The sequence below is a fragment of the Buceros rhinoceros genome, unplaced genomic scaffold, assembly GCF_000710305.1.
Source record: "Buceros rhinoceros silvestris isolate BGI_N320 unplaced genomic scaffold, ASM71030v1 scaffold8768, whole genome shotgun sequence".
In the NCBI taxonomy this organism is placed as follows: Eukaryota; Metazoa; Chordata; class Aves; order Bucerotiformes; family Bucerotidae; genus Buceros; species Buceros rhinoceros.
Window position 1 is genome coordinate 23,712 of NW_010427393.1, and position 23,724 is coordinate 47,435.

Below are 23,724 nucleotides of genomic sequence, written 5' to 3' on the forward strand. Positions count from 1 at the left end.
TTGTTCCCAGAAGCATGATGATAGCAATAAATAGTAATCTGCAGTTCATCAGATGTTACAACATCCCTGTTCCTACCTCAAATGGATATTTTTTCTGTCAGTATACATGGTAAGAGCTACCGATCCCCCGGGCCAATCTCCTGCTAATGATATGGCTGGCTTTGGGTGCTGAAGGCAGATCATAATGCCTAGTAGTGTCATGGTTTGCTTTTCGTTTGCTTTCTTGTATCATCATGCCTGTTATATACAGACTTCATGGAGACTGGATCAAAGAAAAACCCCAAACTCAAGAAATGAATGTGATAGTTAAAACTTTTTGGGTGTATCTTTTTACCTTGGTATGCCAGAACAGTGCTGATGTTGCGGTAAACATCGGTGACAGCATTTTCCACTAAAAGTAGATGTTTACTGCTTCACTTTTGTTTTATTCAGGATAGCTACTTTTTAGTGTAAGAAAGAAGAGTTAGACTTTATTTATCATCGCTGAAACCCAAGGAAAGAGTTTCAGCACTAAACAATGAGCCTCAGAAGAATTTTCAGAGAAATCCTGTTTATGCCCTTTTTAAAAATTTCTTCCTCTTTGTACTTTGTTTGGAACGTTCTTTGAAAGCTTGCGAACATGAAAAAATATGTGTCCCTTCCTGCAGCTTGCAGTGGGTTATCGTTGGAAATGATGTTCTTTTTGTCTTGTCGTTTCTGCAGTTCAAAGCTCCTTCAGCCCAGCCACTGAGCAGCAGGAGCTCGGTTCTTCCTTTCTTAGAATTTCCTTTCAGTAGTTCCAGCTTCTGTTTCTCTGTATTACTCCCTATTTATGCTTCAGAACTGTGAAACCATTTTTAAAGCAGGCTTCACCTTGCCTTGTTTTAGTGCATATTTCTTTGGTTGTTCTTGGGGGAGGAATAGACGGATTTAAACTGTTTAAACAGAGCAGTGAATTAGACTCAGTGGTGCTTTTCAGCGGGGCTCGAGCAACTTCCAGTCAGCGAAGAGGCACCCAACCAAAAAAACGGATGCTTTAGCTACCTGAGAAATGTAGTAATTGCTTTGAGATGTTCAGCCTCCAGTGTCTGAATCCAGTTGTGAAACACAGCTTATACACAAAGGGAAGGAGAATTGACCGTCAGATCTCTCTTGCGTGGGTTGGCACGGTGAGTGGCAGAGGCTGCGCTGACAGCGCACTGGACACTTCAGTTGTCCGTGAATTGAATCAAGTTGGTAATGAAGAACCAAATGAACAGATGTGTTACCCAGTTCTCCAATCTGAGAAACTGAGAGCTGTGGTTTTACCTCTCTGCTTTATATGAGTGGTTGCCGGCGCTTTACAAGACTGCTTGAATTTTGATTTCAAAGAGATTACTGGTGTGAACATGCACTGTGGGGCTGAAAGGTTGCTCTGCCTGCAGGTTAGACATACTGCTATATTATGTATTGATATTTATCTGATATTTATACCAATAAATAACATAAATATTGGTATCTACAACTTCATTTAATTTTCCTTGAAAAAGAATTAGGAAAAAACAAAACCAAACCATGGCAGTTAATATTGTTTAACTTTTCGAATGCATTGAAATCCATTAACAAAGCAAGGGAGAAATTTGGGATCTTGCGGTATTTGGTTTCAGCTGTCACATGTCACTCCTAGTTCCCGCTTCATCTGATTCAGTGCCGGTTTCTTTTGAAGTATCCACTGAGAACACTCTTTGAGAGAAACTGGTGGCTTTTTTTTTCTTTAAATATACTTTAGCTCAACTTTGTTCTACTTGCAGCTGTTAGATTTGAAAGTATATTTTGAAGAAAAAAAAAAAATAACTCCAGCAGCACCACAGTTCCTATCTGCTGGGAGCAGCTGCTCTCGGCACTTCAAAGCCAGTGGACACCACAGCGACGGCCTCAGCCTTTCCTGCCTTTGAAACGGTTGCAGTATCTACAGTCGTGCTTTATGGCACCGTCAGCACAGGAAAAAAGGTTGTTTGGTTTTTTTGCACCCCTTCCCTTTTTTCTTTTTTCTCTCCCTCTTCTCCCCCCTGCCCCACTTTCTACTTACATCCTCAGTTTAGCTTAAAATACCTGAGAAGTGTTTCTGCCAAAATTGTTTTCGGCAACCCCGAGTGTTTGAAAGAGCAAGTGCCCAAACCTTTCAGTAACACACTTTAGACGTGGAAATTTGACAGGAAAGTTAGTTAATTTGCTTTTTTTCTTTCCCTGTGCCCACATCAGTTGGGCAATTTCTGAGGGCACGTCTCTTGTGGTGAGCTCTGGTACCATGGCAGAGGGCTCCTGGTGGAACAGGGCTTCGCCCGGGGAGGTTTTGCATCAGAATCAAGTCAGTACTCACCTCCATTTCCAGCAGATTTTGATAAATTGTCGTGAAGGAACACTTTCAGGGGACTTTTGGAGATCTTAATGTTTAAATGGCATTAGCTTGTCTTTTTTTAAATACTGTAACAGATCACTGTGAACACTGTTACACCCATGTTATGCTATAAATAGTTGCTCAATTGCTATGACTGAGCGATTGTGAGGAAGCTGAGATTGAAGACTATTAAGAGAGCCAAAGTCTATGAAATTTCATTTTCCTAGCAGGGAGAACGCGCTGTGAAACCACTGATGAATTATTAGCAGGATGGTGCTATTTGCTGAGTTATGGACGTTCTCTCTGAGATTAAATACGCTGACCTGCACCTTTTGTTTTGGTTTGTCTTTAATGGTGTTTATTCTATTTTAAAATAATAATTATTCATGCTTCCAAAGCAAAGTGGAAATGTATTACGTGATAGCTGAAGAATCTCTCTGTATCTCAGGACATCCTTTCTTGTGACATTTATTGTTGGCTCCTGAGTTCTGTAAAACCTGTGAAGGAATAATGTAAGTTGTTGTCTTGTCCTATTTGGCCAAATAGGTAAAAGCCAAATAACTGAAGGACAACCTTCAGCAATGGTTTACCAGGTGTTCAATAGAATCACATTGAAATGATGTTAAAGATGGGAGAAATAGTCTGCGGTCTTAAGTCTGGAGAAGACAAAGGTGTGGTTGAGCTTAAATATGCCTTTTATATTAAAGAAATGCAGAATCAGCTGGTTAAAAGTGAAAAAAGCATGGCTGCCCTCTGACCTGCCAGCAGCAAGGACGCATATCTAAGGCAGCGTTGGGAAACTGTTCTTTTTTAAGCAGAGGAAAATATTATTAGAAGGAGGGGAAGAATATTCTTTAGATCTTCCTGTATGTCTTTTATAGCTTTCTGGAGAGGTTGATTTAAAGAAAAGAGTGAGGTTACCTCAGGTAAAAGACAAACTTTGTAATCTCAACCATTGTTTTTATATATAAGTGTATATATTTAAAAACGAATATCTTATTCAGTACTGGTGGCATAATGTTAAGGTTCCAATCGTGATCACATGCTCAGTTGCTTAAAAATACTCTAAAATGTTGTTTAGATTAACATTTAATGGTTGGGCATCTCCCCTGATAATTTTTAAATGTCAAACTTTGCGCCAAGAATTTCACCAGTGTTTGGATTATCAAGGCTGAGATGAGGTTGTTTTGCTTTTGCTTAAAATTGTAGCAGTAGTTCCTTGAAATGCTGGCGGTAGGGTATTTTTGTCCTGGGTGTGTTTTATATTTTTCCCTTGAAGATCTGCTGCAGTGTATTTGGGTAATAAACATTGCTTATTCAGATGTTCATGAGTTCAGCAGCTAAATGTCCTAAAGAGTCTCGCTGAGCATTTCCATGTCCTTTCTGGGAAGCGGAGCCAAAAGAGTTCGTGTATGAAAAAGTGGTGTAAAGGCTGGGACCTGGTGAGAGAGGGGGGAAAATACACAGCGTAGGCAAGGAAGAGAGCGAAAGGTGGGAACTAAGCATTAAACCAAGAAACTGCTGTCTCTTGGGGATGGGACTTGCAGTGACGTGCTTGAAAGACAGTATTCCTCAGGCAGAGCAACGTTCCAGGCATTTCTTAGCTGTGCTTGAAAGAGTCAAGGATTTGCGATCCACTTGCAGTACGCTGGCTTAGTTGTAAGGATGCAGTCTTTGTAAAAAGCTTTGTTCCTCTCCTCTTTGTCTATAGTCTAAGATAATTGAAATACACTCTGTTCTTGCATGGAGGCCAAATGGGCACGTTACAGAGGCGCTAAATATTTCATGTCGTCAGCAACAAGCTGCATAAATTTCATTTAATAAATTAATCTAGGATGTGTGTTTCCTTTGAACCATCCCATCATGCAGATGAATGCCATTTGCATAGAATATCTGAGGAATGGTTTCTTCAATGATCACCATCAACTTCTCGCCATATGATACAGCGAAATCTCACAAATGGGAGAAGGGTATGAGTTTAACCTCCAAGTAGAGAGTAGCTGGAAATCTTCTCGCTGCACCATTGCTATTTACAGAATTGTCAGACAGACAGATGGATATTTACACGGTCTCCTTCAGGCATCTAACGTGTGTGTGATTCAGAGTTAAAAGCTGAGCTCCTTGTACAGTCAACAGAGTCAACTTTGGCGGAAGGAGGGAGAGGGGAGATGATTCCTGGAACATAAATTGGTGCCTGCAATAAATAGCATCGGGCTGTGAACGCCTGTGGAGTCAGTTCTGTGTTCAAAGAAGGTCCTTGGATAAACTCTGAATCCCTAAACAAAGACTGTGTACAGTAAATTCTGTACCAGCGCCTGTTACAAACAGGCATTTGCAGTCACTCGAGGTGTACTGGTTGGAAAGAAATGTTTCTGTTTGCAGACCTCATTGGCTTTCCTGGAGCAGCTGGGCTGGGGAGGGGGGTGCAACCCCCTGACCTTCATCATGGCGCTGAGTGTGATTTAATCATAGGAGTGCAGCTTCATTTCCGATGTGCTGGTGATTTAAAAACAAATTTACTTGTGGCAGGAGGATTGGGAAGATAGGAGGATTGAGGTGAGGTTTGTGCTGCCCATACTTTAAAAATACTAAAATTGTGGAAGGTCTTTGTAAGTAAAAAATGTGCAGTTTGGGTGCATAATTTTATAGAGGTGGTAAGACCCCTCGGGTGTATTGTGGTCGTGCGGATGGTAAATCAAGCTGCCAAGATTGAGAGACCGAGGCTGAGATACCAGCTTGCCTCTTTCAGAGAATTTCTTGCAGTTCTTAGTTTGCCAATGAAAGGCAGTTATTAGTGGTTGATTATAAGGGGAAGTATACAGGAAGCACAGTCATGCCAATTAAATTATTGCAGCCTGCAGTAAAACAAAGTAAAATGCATTTGCTCTGCGTGTTCATCACCCTGTACTTCAGTGGTAGTACACGGTTCTGCACTGGTGTACTTCTCCCTGTCCCACTGGCCCTTGGCTCATTACAACCCATCTATCTTGGGAGTACTTTGTGTTCCAGATTGTAGCAAAACCCTCAAGAAATGTGTACGCTTAAAATCCATTGCATTTATCTGTAGTTCTGGTATGCTCCCTGGCCTTGCAGTGGAGAGTCCTTGTTTCTGCCCACAGTTATGCTAAGCCAGACCCAGCGTGGTTCATACTCAATCCTCCAGCCTGTTAGATCAGATCACTTTTCGAAGCCCTATAATTGAGGAGGTGGGTAATCCCCGTGGCCTCGTGAAACATGCATGTTTATTTATGGGCTTAGGGGACAGAAAACACCAGATTTCACCAGAGCTGTGATTTGGGGATAGGTTGTGTGTTGTATGCTGAGCTGGGCAGGGGTTGGGGCTGGTTTTGAGCAGAGCAGTGACAATGAAGACACCTGATTTACCATCGCTCTTAAATGCTGATACAATGGAATTGCTGGAAAAAGGACGGGCTATATGCACGGGGTACGAGTGAGGTCAGGTCAGTTCTTTGCCGTGACGTGTATAACTTATTGGTGGCTTCTCCAGCCCTCAGAAGTCCAGTCGTGCCAAAATAGTGCTAATATGATCATCCTGCCATGCAAACCCGTATTTTATATAGGTGTTACTGACAGTATTTCTGGAATTGTGCACATAAATTTGCTTGAATTCTCATTCTTTGGTGTCAAATATTTCTTGTAGTGGCTATGTTTCTCACAGAGGTAGTGAGCTAACTAATTTCCTTTCCCTCCTTTGGGGACTATAAAAAGAATTTCAAAGGCATACTTGTTCTTGAGAACAAGTTGGAATTGTTCTAAAATTGAAAAGCCTAAACTTAGTGTGTGATGTAAAAGCAAAAACTGGATAGTAGAAGGTCTTGTCTATATTAGGGACTTTCAAAAGGCATTTGCTGATGTTCATCATATTACAAGTAGTTGGTTCTGAAAATATCTCCTGCAATCAGGAGGCTCTTTACTGGAGATCTTTGCTCTTCAGAGGTACAAACCGAACCAGCGCTGACAACAGCAGGATGTCACTTCGGGTCTGATTAGCTTGTCTCCCGTTTCAGCAGGTGGTTCTAGAGCACCTCCCCGTTGGGTGCCGTTCCGTCCGCCTGCGCTTAGGCCATCGGTCAGCAGCGTTGGTGGGCATTGGGTGGGCACGAGCCACATTGCTGGATTTGTTTGGTACTTCACGTGCGTGTGTATTTGTGAGACTGAGGAGCAAATTACTGTCTCAGTTCTTGGATTAATCTTTTTTAGCTTTTTGTTAAGAATTTTGTCTTTTAAAAAATTCCCTGCAAGAGTAAGGAAATGTCAGTAAAAGCAGAAATTTAAAGATAAATGGAGTAATTCCGGCAATGGTGTAGTAAACCAGCTGTTGGCTGTTGCCTTGCATGTAAGTCTGTCATATTGGGGCTGAAAGAATTAAAACCAGAGAATTCTTGTAAGAGGTGATCATAATTTTAGAATAGTTGTGTTACTTGGTGCTAACAATAAGAGCAGCTATACGAGGTCGGACAGTTCTGCTTGTTTCAGTGTCCAGGCCATGGTGAGAGATAGGAACAGATGCACAGAGAAGAGAGTAAGAGACTTTCATCTTTGGGAGGGGAAAATGAGGAAACATCTGAGCCACAATGAATACAACCTGATTATGGTAATAGGGCGCCCACTATTACTTAATGACTGTTGCTTTTCAGCATCACCCCTAATTCCTGTTGTGAATATCGTGTGGCTTGTCTTCTAGACACCTCTGTACTGGATTTGAGCGCACATTTTAATGCAGTCTGAAGTGCTCTAAGCATCTATGGGTGGATGCAGAAAGATCTCAACATGCTACAATTTTTAAAAGAAGTGGGTTTGTTATATCATTCATAAAGGTGCTCTCTACCTCAAAGAGGAGGCAGAATCCACACTGATTTATGAAGAATTAATACAGCTTTCATGCAGCTTCCTCTGCTGAAGTCCTGTTGTTGCTGAAAAAACAGTTCTTTTTTTTGCCTTTTGTTGATATACCTTAATTTTTTTTCCTTTAACAATAATATGAGAATGAGAGAGGGAGGAGTGGAAGAGAAGCCGTAGTGTTTGGCAGCAGTTCTGAGGAGAGCGGGAGGTTCAGTGAGTGTTCACCAGTGCAGCCAAATAGCCGCTCAGTCCCTTCAGGTGATTGGTACAGGAAGGCATGTTTTGTTGGTTGCAGATGTGGGGTGCTTGTTAATATTCATCAGGGGAGATGGGTTTGCTAGGTCTTTGAACTTGAGGGAAGCAAATGCTCTTGTCATCATCCTTTATTTTTTCTCCTGTCTCTCCACCTCTGCTCCCTGCCAGAAATCCCTTAAAAAGCAAACCAAAACTATCATGGGGAATACCTTGCTTTAAGTAGTGAGGTTTTTTTTTTTTTCTTCCTCAATGAACTTGCCTTTTATAAAGCACTTCCCCTCACAGTGCCACCTCTTCTCTTCCCAGGTAGCAGGCTGGGGCGACACCCCTCCTGCAGCTGGAAGGACTGGTCGCTTTTAGCTCTTTCCACCTCTGAAGTTCAAAATGTTGGGTCTATAATATAAATGCTGTGAACGTAGCAATGCTAAATAAAACTGTAATTGCAGGAACTGGGGAAAGTGGTGGCGTACGTGTGTACTGTGTCACTGGTGGAAGAAGCAGGTCCTGTCCCTTGCCCCCTTCCCTGCCCACATGTTCCCTGCCCGCTGCTGCTTCTTGTCGTCAGTTAAAGAGAGTAAATGTAACTAATTGATGTTCCCCACAATAAACTCTCTTACCCCAGACTTTACAGGGCACAACCAGCTGAAAATCCAGTAATTAGAGAAGAAAATATTTGATTAAGATGACTTCTCTTGTTGACACAACTTCTTTTTAATCACGTTATCAAAAAACACTAAATATTTTTTTCCCCTAAGTCAGGCAAAGCTTTTGCAGTTACTTTAGGGAGCCAGAATTGTTTCCTTTAGGCACACGGAGGACACCACAAGCATCTGAGAGAACCCAGTTGGGTACACAAACCTTGGGCAAAAGCCTGACTTAAAGAACGTGGTGTAAGGATCCCAGGCCCAGTACAGCTGCTGTATGTCTGCTGGGGGGTTAACTCCTGCAGGGACGTCAGACAGCTCTTAACGAGCTCTTTAGCGTTATTAAATGATGTAGACAGGTCAAACCGTAGAATATTGCATCTGTTCTTTTGCTCTGGTTTTGGTAGGATGCTCCCAGCTGCCTCACAGATGACTTATTTTACTTTTAAACCTGGAATCGGTAGTTTGAGAATTTTTCTTTTCTTTTTTACTTTGGTTCAAATTTGACACCCGACGCCCACACAACCAGCTAATATTATTCCAGAATTGAATGCTACAGCTTTAAGATAAGGTGCCGGGGCGCTCTCTGCGCACACACAGCCGGCTCCTCCCGTTCGCTTCTCTTTTCTCACGCTGAAAATAACCCACCATATTCACGATAAGAGCATCTTTCTTTTTCTTTTTTTTTTCTTCCCTTTTCCCCCCCTCCGAAATCCACCAAAACTGAAGAAAAATCCAAGTGACTGTTCTTAGCAGCTGTGTGGCCCGGAGTTCAGTGGGGAAGCGGCTTCCTGCCGTCCCTATTCATCACCTGCTTCAAAGGCAGCCTGGCTGCTCCAGTGTGCAGGCCAGGTAGGGTGCCATTGTGCGCAGGCGGGGAGGATTAGTATCAAAGCTGCGGCAACCAGGCCCTTGGTCTCGGGCTGCCATTCAGTCTAGCGGGGAGAGGCTAAGACTGGCCAAGGTCACAGCATCCAGTGTGGTGCGGACTGGGAAAGGATCCTGAGAATAGAGGGCTTCTGATGAAATCATGGTGCAGGCTTGCGGCACAGCAGGTGCCCTTCTGGAACACATACATCTGTTTATGTTGGGATAGCGTAGCTGACAACGGGATAATAGAGCTTTGTTTTTTATAATTTTGTCTCTTTTTTTTTCATTAAAAAAAGACAACTGTATATGCGGTGGCATTGAGGAATATTGAAGGAAGAGCTTTCGCTTTGGAAATCATAAAGAAATCTGTAAAACATTGAACTGCTGGGCTGGGGGGGTTGTGTGTGTATACTTAAGCGAAGGGGAGAGCAGGCTGCCTATTAACCATTTAGGCTCCTCAGCCCTGCTGATGAGCAGCAGCAGGGTACGGGGGACCGTACACAGAATGCGACAATGCCATTTTTTTTTTTACCCGTACACTCCGACATTTGTACCAACAAATTGGTTAAGGATGCGCTGGATTTGCTCAGTTGTCTCCATTGTTGGAATTGTCTGGAGGAATTCTGTCACGCTAACGGTGGCTTTTTAAAAGGTGAGGTAATAGTGACGTAAAAATAAAATTGCCAACTTGATGAAATTAAGGGGAAAATTAAGCTGTAGACGAGTTGTCATGACGACAAGGATGTTCTATTGATGAACTGTACTCCTCACTGTCCAATCAGATAGTGGAGCTGAAGCTGGAGCATGAACAGGAGAAGACGCACCTATTCCAGCAGCACAACGCAGAGAAGGACTGCCTGGTCCGAGACCATGAACGGGAAATCGAGAAACTGGAAAAACAGCTTTGCGCTGCCATGGCAGAGCACGAGAGTAAAACTCAAGAATGCAGGATGCAAGACGCACAGGTAATGATCAATAATGTTTGAAAGGCGTACGCTTATTAGAAAATGCTGATAATTAGTGTTTCCTGCTTGCCAGCTTTGTTGGGTGTGCACGCTGTGTGAATATTTGCGAAACTGGCACATAAACGTGATTTCGTTTTTCTTTTTCTTTTTTTTTTTTCCGCTTTCCCCCCTCCCTTCCCACTGCTGAATAGGGCTTTAACTGCAAAAACCACAGGTAGCCAGATTAAAAATCCCATGGTGCGCTATAACTCGGCCTATTTATAATCTTGTCTCATTTTCTTTCATGATGGATTTGTTTAGGGAAAAAAGGTATCGGTTCTTCTCCCCCCCCAGCCCTCACACTCACCCCTCCTTTTCTCCTTCCTGGGCAAAGCCATATGAATTATATCTGCTCCATTCGTATGCTTTTTTTTGTTTTAAATCTCTGCAGGTAACTCACAAATGGCTTTATTTCATTTTGTTCATATCTTCTTGTTTCAGTTTTGTATTCTAGATTTTCTTTGTGTGTTTGGCTCCGTCCATCATATATTTGATAAGACGATATGGCTTTGGGTTCGCTTACCATCATGTTTATTTTTCTCCACACACACGCACCCCTCCCATCCTCCATCTCTGTGGTCCCTGTTGGAAGCCATTTGGCAGAATAACCCCCAGCTGGGGTAGCATTTGACTCTTCAAACTTCTGGATGAAATGCACACTGTCAGCATGGAAAATGATCTGTATGAGTTTTCAGTTCAAAAAACATCTTACTGCATTTCTTTCAATCTGTTTTGTAAGGATGGCATGGTGTGTGCTTCTAAGAGCCTGTATTAAAAAGGCCTGCAATGGCAATATTTAATTGAGGTGATTTTGTGCTTTAAAGAGTATTTAGAAAATAGTCTTTACTAATCAGCATTAGAATTACTTACCATGCCTGGATTATTTTATACCAAACCTGGACATTTTGGGTAAGGCATCTTTAACGACACATGTTTTCCGCGCACCAACGCCTTCCCTATCAGCTGCAAGACTGCCATGGAGGCATTTTCAATTTACTTCGCTGTAGACGAGTAGGCTGTGTCTTTTACTGGCAACTATAATGCAAGTGAAAAAATATTTCCTTTTTAAAATACGTATTTTTTTTTAACCTTTGGATGACTCAGACTATCAAAATCTGGCTTGAGTAAGTCTATTGGAAAAGAAACAGCTTGTTGGGGGAGGATGAGTGATACGCTGCAGAGCCAGGACGTTTTCTCCATTTCCACCATTATGGTTTTCCAAGGAAAATGAGAGGTACTTTTGTGAGAACACTTGGGAAGACGATATTTAGGCGGCTTCTAAAAAATTAAACCTTGCTCTTTATTCCTCACTTTACTGTAAGAGTGAACAAAGACGTAAGTTATTGTGAAAGGGATTGGGTTTGATCTTTGCATTGTTTTCTTTGGCCCAAGAAAGATGCATCTTAACTACAGAGCTCTGTGAGTGCCCTTTCAAAGTTGGGTTGTGCTCTCACCTGCATCCCGATGTGTTTGCGTACAAAGGCAGAGCTGTAGCACTCAGGTTAAAGAAAAGGTTTAGAATTACATAGAATTATTTTGGCCACATGCCAGTGTTCATTAGTTACTGCGTTGCTCTGTGTAATGCTGAATACAAAGGTAAAGGGACCATCTGAAGTGAATTCAGAGGATCTGGGAGGTGTCTTGTAAGTATCTCCCTCTGTTTTGTTCTGTTGTGGGTCATTTCTGGCGAAGAGTGGAGCCCCAGGTGTGGCTGTGCTTCCTCTTTGCCGTGGGGTGTATAAAACTACTACAGGTGATGTGTGGAAAGCTGGAAATTATCGCAGCTCTTGGGAAAACCTGAACAGCCTGAATAGCAAAAACTTTGGCCTTTTTACAGGGCTTTTGTTTGTAGTTTGAATATCCCTCTACAGGCGTTTGAACGTTGCTGCCATGAGAACGACATGTTCATCGGGGAAGAAAATGCCGTCGCCTTTGACTAGAAGACCTGTTGTTTATTTAAATTCTAGTCAGAATCTTCAGCTTTCGAGGACCCATCTTTTTCCATTTAGGAAAATAAATTGTCCTTCATTCCCTCCCCTGATCTTTGTATTAGAATTCTCTTTTGTCTTTGCAGCAAGCTCAACACAATTCTGGTGTTTCTTACGGAGTTACGGCACGTATTTTTACTAAAATTTTTCTATCTTTGCGTATGTTTAATAAAAGGCGTGTTTTGGACATCGGACGTGACGAACGGCCAATGTCCTTTATGGAACATCTGGCAGTCTCTTAAGAAAGGTATCACTGTGATTTAATGAGTTTATGTAGACCTGGCTCTTTGAAAACCTGTTAAATTTGAGCCTTGTTTGAGCAGTGTTTTTTTTCAGGTCGTTTTTGTGTTACAGTGAAGGTGCGATGAAACAGGAGAAGAGGCCATTTTGCTTCGCTGAAAAGTAGATTTGCTGGGTATTTCAAAAAATTTGAATAATAATTAGTGTTAATGACATGAGTAGCTTGGTTTGAAGGACTTATCTGTTCAGTGTTTGGTGAATGATGTGAAAGCACCATTATTAAAGGTATTCGCTGTTACTCTTTCATAAATCCTTTTCCACATGAAAGAGAAGCGAATGTTTAAAATACGTATTTCTTACTAGATCTACAGACAGCTATGACTGAGTGCTGCAGAACGATTTATTATGCTGCTACTGAAAAGATTAATTTTAGGGGTTTTTTAATTGCAAATCCAAGGTCTCTACTTCCACAGAGGTCTTCAGCTACTGTGAAAGGTAGTATACAGAACGGTCAGATTTTATTCAACTATGACTACTTCTATTAATGCTTTAATCAGAACTAAAGTGTAAGAATTAATTTTTCAGTGCACTGCCGGATTTTAATTACATATAAAATAGTATTTCTGCTTCTTTGAAATGTAAGTTTAATATATTTTCAGGAAAGGAACTTGATTCATGGGGATCACCTTTTGTATTGCTCATGAATTTCTGGATAACAAATGCATTCCACTTTAGCTCTTGGATTTATCCATTTCTGGGAGGCTTGCTTTGATTTTTTCACCTGGGGTTGTAATGCTTGGGGAGGAGTAAATTGACATGTAGGTCAATGAAAGTCAAAGCAGTTCAATGGCTTTTATACCATGCTGTGTTCTTGTAGTCTTTTAAATCCTATACGTTTTTTGTGAACTGCCACAATATTGTTATCTTTAAATAGCAGCTAATTATACAGGGTTTTTTTTTTTCTTAAAAAATCTGGATATTCTTTAGGAGCATTTTTAAGCTATAGTTTGGTTGGTTGTTTATTCCGCGCCTCCCTAAATAATTTTAGTTTATACATTAGTTCACAAAACAGGAGACTCTTGGATGATAGAGATCTTCTTTCTGTTGTAGCAAAACCAGCCTTGCTACTGATTTGGCGATTCTTCTGAAGCAGAACTTCTGATTGTGGAGAGTAGTACATCTAGCTTGCTTCTGCGAAATAAGATAGCCAGGCTAGGGATTTTAATGACCAGTGCCCGATGGGCTGTGGTGCCAGTTGCACCCTTGTATTTTCCCTTTATCCTGTGAATGTCGTTCTCTCCCCAGCATCTGGCACGTGCCTTCAACCAGCTCAAAGGTTTTCATGTTCCAGCTGCTGTACAGGGTTGGATCATTTTTGTGCTTGTGCTTTGACCATTGACCTTCGGGCAAGAAGAAGAAAAAAATGTACCCCTGTAACTTCAAATATAGTGCTTTGCACTAAAGTGAGAAGAAAAAATCTTTCCATGAGGAAGCTGAATTCTCTTTCCAGGTTCTGTTGTGAGATAAGTGGCAAGTCCTCTGTTTTCATCCATTTGTAATTGGGTCAAGAGTAACTCAAATGCTGAGGCAGGTTTTGTTAATATTTGTCACAGTATTTAATTTTAACATTAGTATTTAATTTTAGCATATAAAGTTTATGCTCTGAAAAAAGAGGCTGTTTTAAGAGAAGGTTTGTGGTGTTTGGGGGTGTCTTAGGGCTTTTGATAAACCGTTAATGGTTGGGAAAGGAAAATCTCGAGCAGTCCTGAAGTCCTATGAACACGCACATTGAGGAAGGAGGTTGTGATAAAAAAAGATCAAGCTGGAGGTGGTGAGAAGGGTTAATAAAGTATTTTCCCACAGCTATAGTACCTGTTTTCTTTTTCCTCTCGCTTTTTGCACTTCCCGTAATCGCCTTGGCCTTTACCATCCCCGTCTGCTTTACCTTCACAGAAATCAGCGGCTCCTTCCCTGGTGCCCAATGTATAGGACGTTCCTTTCACTTCTCCTCTGGCTTCTCCGCTTTGAAAATTTGTTTCTTTGCAGTGGTAAACAGTGATTTTTCTGCAACTGTTGCTTGGCACCTGGTTTTGTCTGAATTAATTCTGAGCCTGTTACATTAACAGTAAAAAAACCCTCAGTAATGAGCATTATTTTAATTGCAGCAATGATGGTTATTTCTGTTCCAGCAAATCCGTGGTATATGTTTGTAGTTCTGTACCGATAATTACTGTATCGACAGAGTGGGGGGGACAGAAGAGATTTATCTCCCCTCCATCTGCGTGGTCAGTCGGAAGTGGTGCTGTGCTGATAGATTTGTCTGATGGAGAGCTTTATCCACTACTGACAAGGGAAAATACAGAAGAAAGTAACCAAGGTGTTAGGTACTTGTTCAATGATAACAAACCCCCAACACACGCACGGTTTCTGTGTGTAAGTATTGCTGTCTATAACTTTTCAGTGTTATTCTAATACAGGATTTTGAGGGTGTGTTTTTCACACTAGGAGACTGTCGTAATCTTGGATCTGAAAGACCCCCTTGTTATTGTACAGATAAACCAGTGATGACTGCTCCTGCCTCATGCGCTTGTTCTAGTATCTCCAAACACCACTTGCCACGGGGTTGTTATTGGGGTATCAGTGGAAGCAGTTTGCTTGATCATGTCTGGAGGGCACAGACAGATGTAGCCTGTGAACCCCTCAGCTGGTGATGGTGCTACTGAAGTCACTTCTGTGTACAGTTTTGAGTAAATAAATTCTACGAATCGTTTTATCTTTGACTTCTCTTTTCGTAACAGACGAGGTCCTGGCGTGAGCAGAAATGCGTTTGCTATGTGGGCTTTCTCTGCGGACAGTCTCAATCATGGAGTTGCAATCTAAATATTTGTTTGGTCTGTTTTCCTTGGAGAGTAGCTATTGGGCTGACCATCAGACTACTGCAGACAGGCCACCATTCCCTTTTATCCTTTCCTAAATAAAAGCTTTCAGCTATATTGCAGCATGTTTAATTACAACCAATCCACCCAGGATGATGAATGTGACTGTTGATGTACAATATTTAAAGTACCAAACATTTGTTGCAGTGCTTGCGTAGTTTTCCTTGGTTGATGCTCGTAGTCAGCTGACTCGGGGTTGGGATGTATCCCAGTGATGGGGAATATCAACTAAAACCGAGGATCAGATGATGGGTCCTCCAGACCTGTTCAAATTGAACTCTGTGCTAATAGTTCAGCTGTGAAGTTTGAGCGTTCAGTGAAATGATCAAATGCCCCTGTTTGCTGGGGAAATACTCGAAACCTGTCCCGTCCCGGGCTCGGTAATCACCACAGCTAGTTACAGCAGGACCTGAGGAAATGGAGAGGAGTGGTGGGAAGAATTTGAGCTGCAGCATCAACAGAATCCAAGATTTAGAGGGGAAAATGAGCCTTCGCTCTAAAACTGAAGCACCCAGTTCAGGCTCAGGGTTCCCTCCATCAAGCGCCTCCACCAAGGCGAGGGTCTGGGTCTCCCGTGCACCTTCCCTTTCTCTGCTCAGATGGAGCCACCTTGCCACGGTTGTTTTGCATCAAGCACGCAGCTTCTGAGCTGCTGCTTCAGTTTGAGATGCCTTTCAAAAGACTGTTCAACAAGCTATAAACATCTGCCACTTCCTCGCTTAATGGAACCATCAAAGTGTTCTTGTGCTGTAGTGGGTGATCATCTATGATCTCTTCCACGTTTTTCCTTGACTCTCACTTTTTATGGTAGGACTGAAATTAGACAGTGAGGAGTTCAGTGCAGGAGGGGTGGCTTCACTTGCTACTCTCTGCTTTTATACTTCAGGCTGTTCAGCATTTGATGTATTTACTAAAGGCATTTTTGGAAGCTGTACATAATGGTGCATAAATTATTGTTTGCTGATTAAAACTGTTCAGGTAGCTCAGGAGGGAACTGACATTTTGTGCTGTCTACAGTGTATGTAAAAGAGAAAGCAGTTGCTATAGAAACTAGTTCATCACATAATACAAACTCTATTCTGAGATGGATTCTTTTCAGCAAAATGGACTTTCTGCTTATATAGGGTGAATTGTAATCAACATTTTGTATTTTTTGTTTTAATTTTAAATATTGGCAGCTGAAAAGCTGGGAATATGTAATTCACTTGTGTGGGGCGGGGTGTGTATCATATGGCAGTATTTTTATTTTATACCACTACTCTGTGTTTGGGGAAGAGTGATTATTTCTTGCATAGATGTTAATAAATATAGAATAATTTCTCTAAGAAAAAATGAGATCAGTCTTGCTTATCAGTGGGATAAAGGATCTTTGTGTTTTTAACACCTACACTAGGTGTGGCTTTGCATATAGGGTTTGTGTGTGGTGGTTGCAATGGCTGGTTAACAGTAAGAGACAATAAGCTATACATAGTGTGAAATTATTTTTAACATTAAAGTTATATAAAGGAATATTGAAGTCATGAATGAACAAGTAAATACAAAACCAGTGATAGCAACTAAAGTGTATGAGATGGTTTAACATAATTTCTAAGCAGAGAGGCAAAAACACTGTTACTCTGCAGAAATGCCAACTGACAATATAAGCTCTTGATTTGGAGATAAAAAGAACATGAGGTTTCGATGTGAAGTTCAGTGTATGGCAAAGCCAGACTCTAAAGTGGCATTTTGGTATTACCTCCAAGTATAAAGGTCTAAATCTCTTTTGAATGTAGTTTCTGTGATATTAGGTAGTTCCAAATACTGCAACTAAACTTGTTTGGTAAATGGCTGCTGTACGTAGGAGGAGGTGCTTACTCACTACATTCTTTATTAATGTTTTCTAGTTCTTTTGAAAATTGCTTTTTAGTGTTATCTTAAATTTGCTTGAATTTCCCTTGAATACAAGGGAGTTCACTTCTCTGAGTCCATAGAACAAGTAGAGCAATTTGGAAAACAGCAGTTTTCTGCTTCAAACATCCTACTGAGTAGCTGAACAGACATCCTCTACTGGGAGATCAGCATTCGTATTGAAGTTTTTTCACAGCATCATAGAGTAGTTGGGGTTGGAAGGACCTCTGGAGGTCATCGTGTCCAACCTCCTGCTCAAAGCAGGTCTAACTTCAAAATTACACCATGTTGCTCAGGGCCAAGTCCAACTGAGTTTTGAAAATCCGCAATGATGGAGATTTCACAACCTCCCTGAGCAACCTACTCCAGTGCTTTACTAATCCAGTGTGGAATTTCTTTTCTTTTATATCCAGCTGGAATATCTGTTGTTAGAATTAGGATCTGTAACCGTTTGACCTTTTGCTGCTGCCGTCAGGAAAAGTCTGCCTCTACAATTCCTTACACTCAGCTGAAGACAGCAATTAGATTTCTGCTCGGTCTTCTGTTCTCCAGGCTGAATAAACCTAGCTTGGTGTGAGCTTCCTGAAGGTTCTAGTGGTCTGTTGCTCCAGCTTGCAGAGTCTGAGGTCCCTGTGAATGGAAACCATGCTCTCCAACACACTGACCACTTCCTCTCAAGAGATGCTGTCCACTAAGGGTTCATGTGTCCTGTCATCCAGGTCATTGGTGGAGATGTTAAGCTGTATCAGACCTATTCGAACTTTGAGAACTGCCACTTGTACCTGGTTACCTTTTGACCCCTACTCTTCAAACCCAGTGGTGCAGCGAGTTGTCTCCTCACATTTTAGTACACCCACCTGGTCTATGTCTGTTCAGTTTGACTGTACAGGTGCTATAAATGACTGTATCAAAAGCCTTGCTAAAGCCGAGTTAAAAGACTATGACAGTTTTATTCATTTCACTCTAGAAGACAATCAGTTCGGTCAAGCATGATTTGCCCTTGGTAGATCCAGGCTGGCTGTTCCCAGTGACTTTGTTCCTCATGTGCCTGGATGTTAACTTCATTGAGTTTACTCCGTGATTTTCCAGGGGGGGAGGCTAGGCTAACCCATCTGTGACTACCTACTAAGGTGTCGTGTATTGCAGATTAATTAGTTGGGGTCTTTTAGAGTGTGCTTTTTCTCTTTTCTAGAGAAAGATCATCTCAGTTTAGTCTCCCTTTCTGAGGTCAGCAGATGTTACTTCCATTCACTCACCACCACCATAAATCAAGTTTTGAACAGTAGTCTAGCTGCTAAATGTTTTATCTGATAGGAGAGATTTTATGATCCATTCAGTTCCTCAATTCAAAGGTATTATAAATACCGAATGAAAGAATGAAACATTAGATGAGAAATTATGACAATCTGTAGTTTGGAATGTTAACACCACTTGTTTTGGCAGCATTACTGGTCTTAAAACAATAAGATCCATATGGATGCTAATTTTTCCAATTTTGAGAAATGAATACACCTCTTTATGGTTTAAGTAATGATATTACTCAATACCACTGCAGGGTCCAGTAGAAGGTTTCGTGATGAGGTAATAAATAGCAGTTTTGGAGAGCTGATTATTTGTATTTTTCTTTTATGTGGTTTGTGATGGGGGAAGAAGAAATCATAAAGCCAGAGAAAAGCCTTGCCTTCTCCTGTAGCTGACATACTTTGGCTGAAGATATGTCAGCTGAGAAATATGAGACCATCCATAAAGCTCTGCACGCTCCCACATTAAAGTGTTATAGAGAAACCTTCAAGTGGAAAACCAGTAACAAATTGCAGCTGAGATGGTTATGGCATACTGCACTGCCCTGGATGCCCTACTACCGATCTGCTTATTCCTCCGTGTATTGCTTTAGTCAGGGAAAAAAAACAGAAAACTTCTCTGGTTTTCCTCTATTTCACAGACAGGAGCTATGAGGGGGGAAAAAACCCTCAAAACCCCGTGATGGGTTGTCTGTGGATCTGAAGACGATGTTACTGGCATAGACACCAGGCTGACTACTTGACTGTTAAACATCTCAGCAGCTTTTGCTGCTGTTTGTTGTTTGCCCACTGGCCCAACCCCAGTGTCTGCAGCAACTCTTCGAAGTCCCCCTTTCTGCCTCAGATGTTAGGAATTTGCGAACCCATCAGCTGGAGGGGTAGCCAAGAGCTCTGCACTCTTTCAGCCCTGCTCCTCTGAACACTGGTGCTGTGTTCAGAGCGTGGTCCCAACTCCCTCCCCTCGTTTCAGCTCCAGGAGGCAGTTTCAGATCCGCCCCTTCCAAGCCGCTCAATCTTTTTCTGCCAACGCGCCAACTCTTGGCAATTAGTGCCACGTGGGGTGTGGGCTGGGTTTTGTCTCCTGCCAGTTCTGAGCAGTAACAAACACGTGCCAGCAAAGGTCTCCTGGCTGGGCTCCGTGGGACACGCGAACTAAAAATATGGGACAACTCAGTTCAATGCAAGAAATCGTGTTGGACCTGGGTGGTGGAGCCTCTTGGTCACTGCCGGCTTTGGACATGTGCTACCCTCCTATGTTCAGGTTTATGGAGCTGTATGTGCCTTTTTGCAATTTGCCTTTTTTCTTCTGGGAAACTTTTTGTTTTTGAAATAGGAAGGTCATACATTATTTTAAAATACAGTGAATGTTTTCAGTGTGCAGTCAGACAGCTGTTGTTTGGTCGAGGAACCTGTGAAGAAATGATTGTCGTCTTGCTTTAATAAGTACTGTTTCTTCGTTTTGAAGGAGTGGCACAGGCTCTGACAGTGATTTAAGGTCTTCAGTGTTGATTTCACGTGAAAAAATATTTTTCACAGTATGACTTTAAAGTAGACTTTTTTCCCCCAATTACTCTACATGTTGGCAGCAAATTAGCTTTGAAGGAATGTTGTGCACATCATAGTTCTCTGTTGATGTACTGGGGAGTCATTTTTGGATCCTGTAGCTCAGTCAGACCAATGACTGACGTTGTTCAAGTTGTCTGTTTCTGTAGATTTGAAAGACTTTCTTTTGACAGGGAAGGTGATGTGGAGAAAAAAAAAAAAAGAAGCCAAAGTACAAGAAATGATTGGCAAAGTGATGATATCATCAAATGTTCAAAGACTTTGCAAATTGAAGCTTATTAGGCTGACATTTTGTCTTCTATTCAGCACTAATTGGAATCATGCCTGGGTGCATGATGTGGAAGGTACTTAATACCTCAGTGTTTATCATGACAAAATGACAGAAATCGGTGTCAAGGATGCTGTAGATTTCTGTTTAATGGAGAAAACAATATATTTCAAACTGCAATTACATATCTCAGAGTAATTTGTATTGTAATATGAATGAAAGTCCTCCTGGAATATTGCAAATAAAAAACTTTATTGATGATGAATATTCCATTTTCAGGTTTTAAAGTTTTTCTTCAGAGTTCATGAAAGCAACACTGATGTAGTTAAAAAAAAAGACAATAAAACCCTGACACAGTGTTTTTACTTGAAACAGATCTGACAAATCCCACGAAGAGTGAACTCTGTCTTTCACACGGGTGATACAATTCTTCTAAAGTTGTCTCTGACAGGTTGAATCCTTTTGTAGTCTGTGCTTTCTGCTGTCTTGGCATCTGTAAAATGAGTTTAGAAAAGGGAAATAGTGTGGAAAGTGATTTTGCAAACACAGAGTGCACTGGAATATTTGGAAATAGCTGCATGTTTTCCTGCTGTATTTGGGCTCATGAAGGATTTCCAAGTTTGAGGTGCCTGTCCCTGTCGATGTCACTTACACGCTGTCTGGGCTAACACCAGTGAGTTACTCTGTGTCTTCATCTTGGAATTTCTCAAGTTGAATTCAGATCTTCAATAAAACCTCTAGTGTAATATAAAATTAATATTTATCCAACAGTTGATGGAAACGACTAGTTGAAATCATTACCTGAATTGCTGTTTCTAATGAAATACAGATTGATCATGGCAAAGTAATAGATTTTACTAAAACCCAAAAAAACCCAGACATGAATCAGTGCAGTCTGGATGCTCATGGGAATTACTGGTCGTTAAGTGACTGATAGAGCTGCCCATGTGTTACGGTAAACTCCAGCAATCCCCTAACTAACAAGATGGAGACAAGCAGTAGTTTAGGGGCTGATGGTAATTACTTGTACTGTTGGAATCCTCTGGGGTCTATGTTGTGTTCACAAACACTTCCTGTTCTGGTAAGCTCATAACATGAATGTGCCCATAGGATGTTAGAAGTGAGTGCAGCAAGCAGAAGGTTGAGGACCCGTGATAAACAATGAGGTTTATCAGCAGGTTTGAGCGAGAAAGCAGAAATCACAGCACGTGAGCTGCTTCCCTCAAGTGGCTCAGCTGATGACAGAGTAGAAATGCCTTTCCGTGATTTGTCTGTAGCACCAAGACATCTCAAGTGTGTTGGATACCCGCCACATCCGCAGCTGCTGCTGTTATCAAAGGTTTCTTATGTGACTGAATAGAAGAGGTAAAGTGTTTGACTTTAGGTGGGAGATGAGCACATGAAGAACATTTTTGTCTGTTCAAAGCTTGGGAACCCTCGTAATGATTGACATGGTTATATAAATGCTTGTTGTTCAACCTACTCAAGCTACATGTAATAACGACTAACCGTGAGCCTTCTGAAACTGTGTGTTGTATTGATTTCCTTGTAGGAAAGCAGATGTAAAGAAGAATTTTTTTATTGTAACTTTTGATTTGTTGGGTACTGCTGTTGGGCAGTGGAGGGGAAGAGAATGGAACAGGACCCAAGCTTCCGGGTACCATTGGAGATATCAGAGAAACTGCTGGGTTTTCTGCTGAAGTCCCTTGGAGGTGTGAGAGTGTGTGTGTTTGTATGCGTGTACGCCTGAGCGTGTGTGTGTGTGTATTATTGCCCTCTAATGGATAGACTCTGAATGGCTCAGCTTTGAGTGCTTGTGTGGGTTTCTGTAACAAAACACTCTTCAGAGTGTCTGATATTTCCCGTTTTAGAAGAATTTTATAGTGTTTATTCATGTCTGATACATCTTTCGTGGGTAATGTTCCTTTAGTTTGTGAAATTAGTTTGGAATTCAATAGAAAGTCCCACAGCTTAGAGAAGTTTTATTTCTTTGTTCTTTGAAGTTCTATTTCAGCTAAATTATAACTGCTTAAAATTCACCATTTTATTTTCCTAAAATAATAACTGAATATGAGCAGAAAGTACCACATCCCTGTACAATGGCAGCATCACCAGCCTTTGGAGGGAAGTGGAGGAGTGGAGCTTGCTCCCCCTGCCTCATTCCCTCTCTCAACACTTCTGCTGAGTCCCACATAACCAGGTTCTGCCAAGCTCCTGATATGTGGGTGAGGGAGTGAGCTCCTCATGTCACTTCTCTGGTTGACACCCTGGCTGTCGTGGGTGGTCCCTGTGGCCGCTTCCACCCCATCCTACTTCCTGGCTGCATGTAGTTTGTTTTCCAGGAAAAGTGGTGAAAGTGTGCAATGTAACATTCCTGCGTTGAAGTTTCAGAGCTTCAGGAGATTCATGGTAAAGTGGAGCATTCTAGTGATGCATGGTAGATTAGGCTTTGTTTTGCTTTTTAAATAAAGCTATCTTTGCAAGTGACTTTAGAACAACCAGAGAAGGAAAGGCCGCAGGTTAGTTGGAAATGAGATTTACAATTGTTTGTGCTGAGAGGAGTCCACTTCTAGGTGTTCTTTATAGCGGAATCCTAACATAGTCATATTTTTTCCTAGCAGGTCTCTGTTTTCTTTCAATAAATACCTTTAGGAGAATTAAATTTCAGAATTACATTTCTTCTCTCTGCAGCCATAGACCTTTCCTTTTCAAAGCTTTCAGCGCTCCCTGTTGCAGTTGGGTAGCTCCACAGTGTGGAACTCGTGGCAGGACGTGTTACTAACAGCTTGCTCCATCTCCAGTTGTAGATGCATGCGATTCTAGAGCAGCAGGGAGTATCCAGCAGTTACCGTCCTCCCCTTGAGGAGGTTCAGGGGGTGGTGGTAGGCAGCATGGTTATTACAGAGAAGTTCCTGATGGATATAGATTGCAATAAGCCAAATACTCACAAAATCATGTGAGTGGGGGAGACCAGCAGGTGATTTCACTAAGGTACCTCCAATCACTCTGTTAAGTTTTAGCTAAGTCCATCACACTTCTATTTATGATCCGATTAACAAGCTGAATAATGGAAGAGCAGTAAGAAAGGTACATCGTGTTCATTGTAAGGAGGGTGTGTTCCTATGAATGACTTCTCCAAGGTGTGACACCACGCGGGTCACACAGTACTGGCTTTTCCTGTCCCTCCCCAGGGCTGGGGGGCTGCCCTAGGCTCTACCTGCTCAGCTTGGCAGGCAGCTTCCGTAAAACGCTGTTGTAATGATCCGAGAGCTTACTCCTGGGAGCAAAAGACATTGTCCCTGGCTTTTGGGCTACTACATTTTCCATTCATGGTGAAAATAGAAAAAAAATCAGCGTACGTTAACAAAGAGATGAAGGATGTTGCAGGAGCATCTTCTCAGCCCAAGGTGGGGACTTTATCTGCATTTATAAATCCTGGTGTTTTTCTTCTGAGTGTGATGTTTCCTAGCAATATGGTTTTTTTCTGAGAAAAGCTATTTTCCACTTATAATACCTTGGCAGCCATTGTTTGTATTGTTCGGAATCAAC

General features: G+C 41.7%; 1 protein-coding gene across 1 annotated transcript in view; it reads left to right on the plus strand.

Moving 5' to 3' along the window:
• Nucleotides 1-23,724, plus strand: part of CEP112 (centrosomal protein 112kDa) — a gene marked incomplete at its 5' end in the record, with an annotated part of 119,840 nt that overhangs the window by 23,107 nt on the left and 73,009 nt on the right. The window contains one exon of the mRNA XM_010141867.1: nt 9,771-9,953. Coding sequence (XP_010140169.1) covers nt 9,771-9,953 — 183 coding nt within the window. The remainder of the gene's footprint in view (nt 1-9,770; nt 9,954-23,724) is intronic.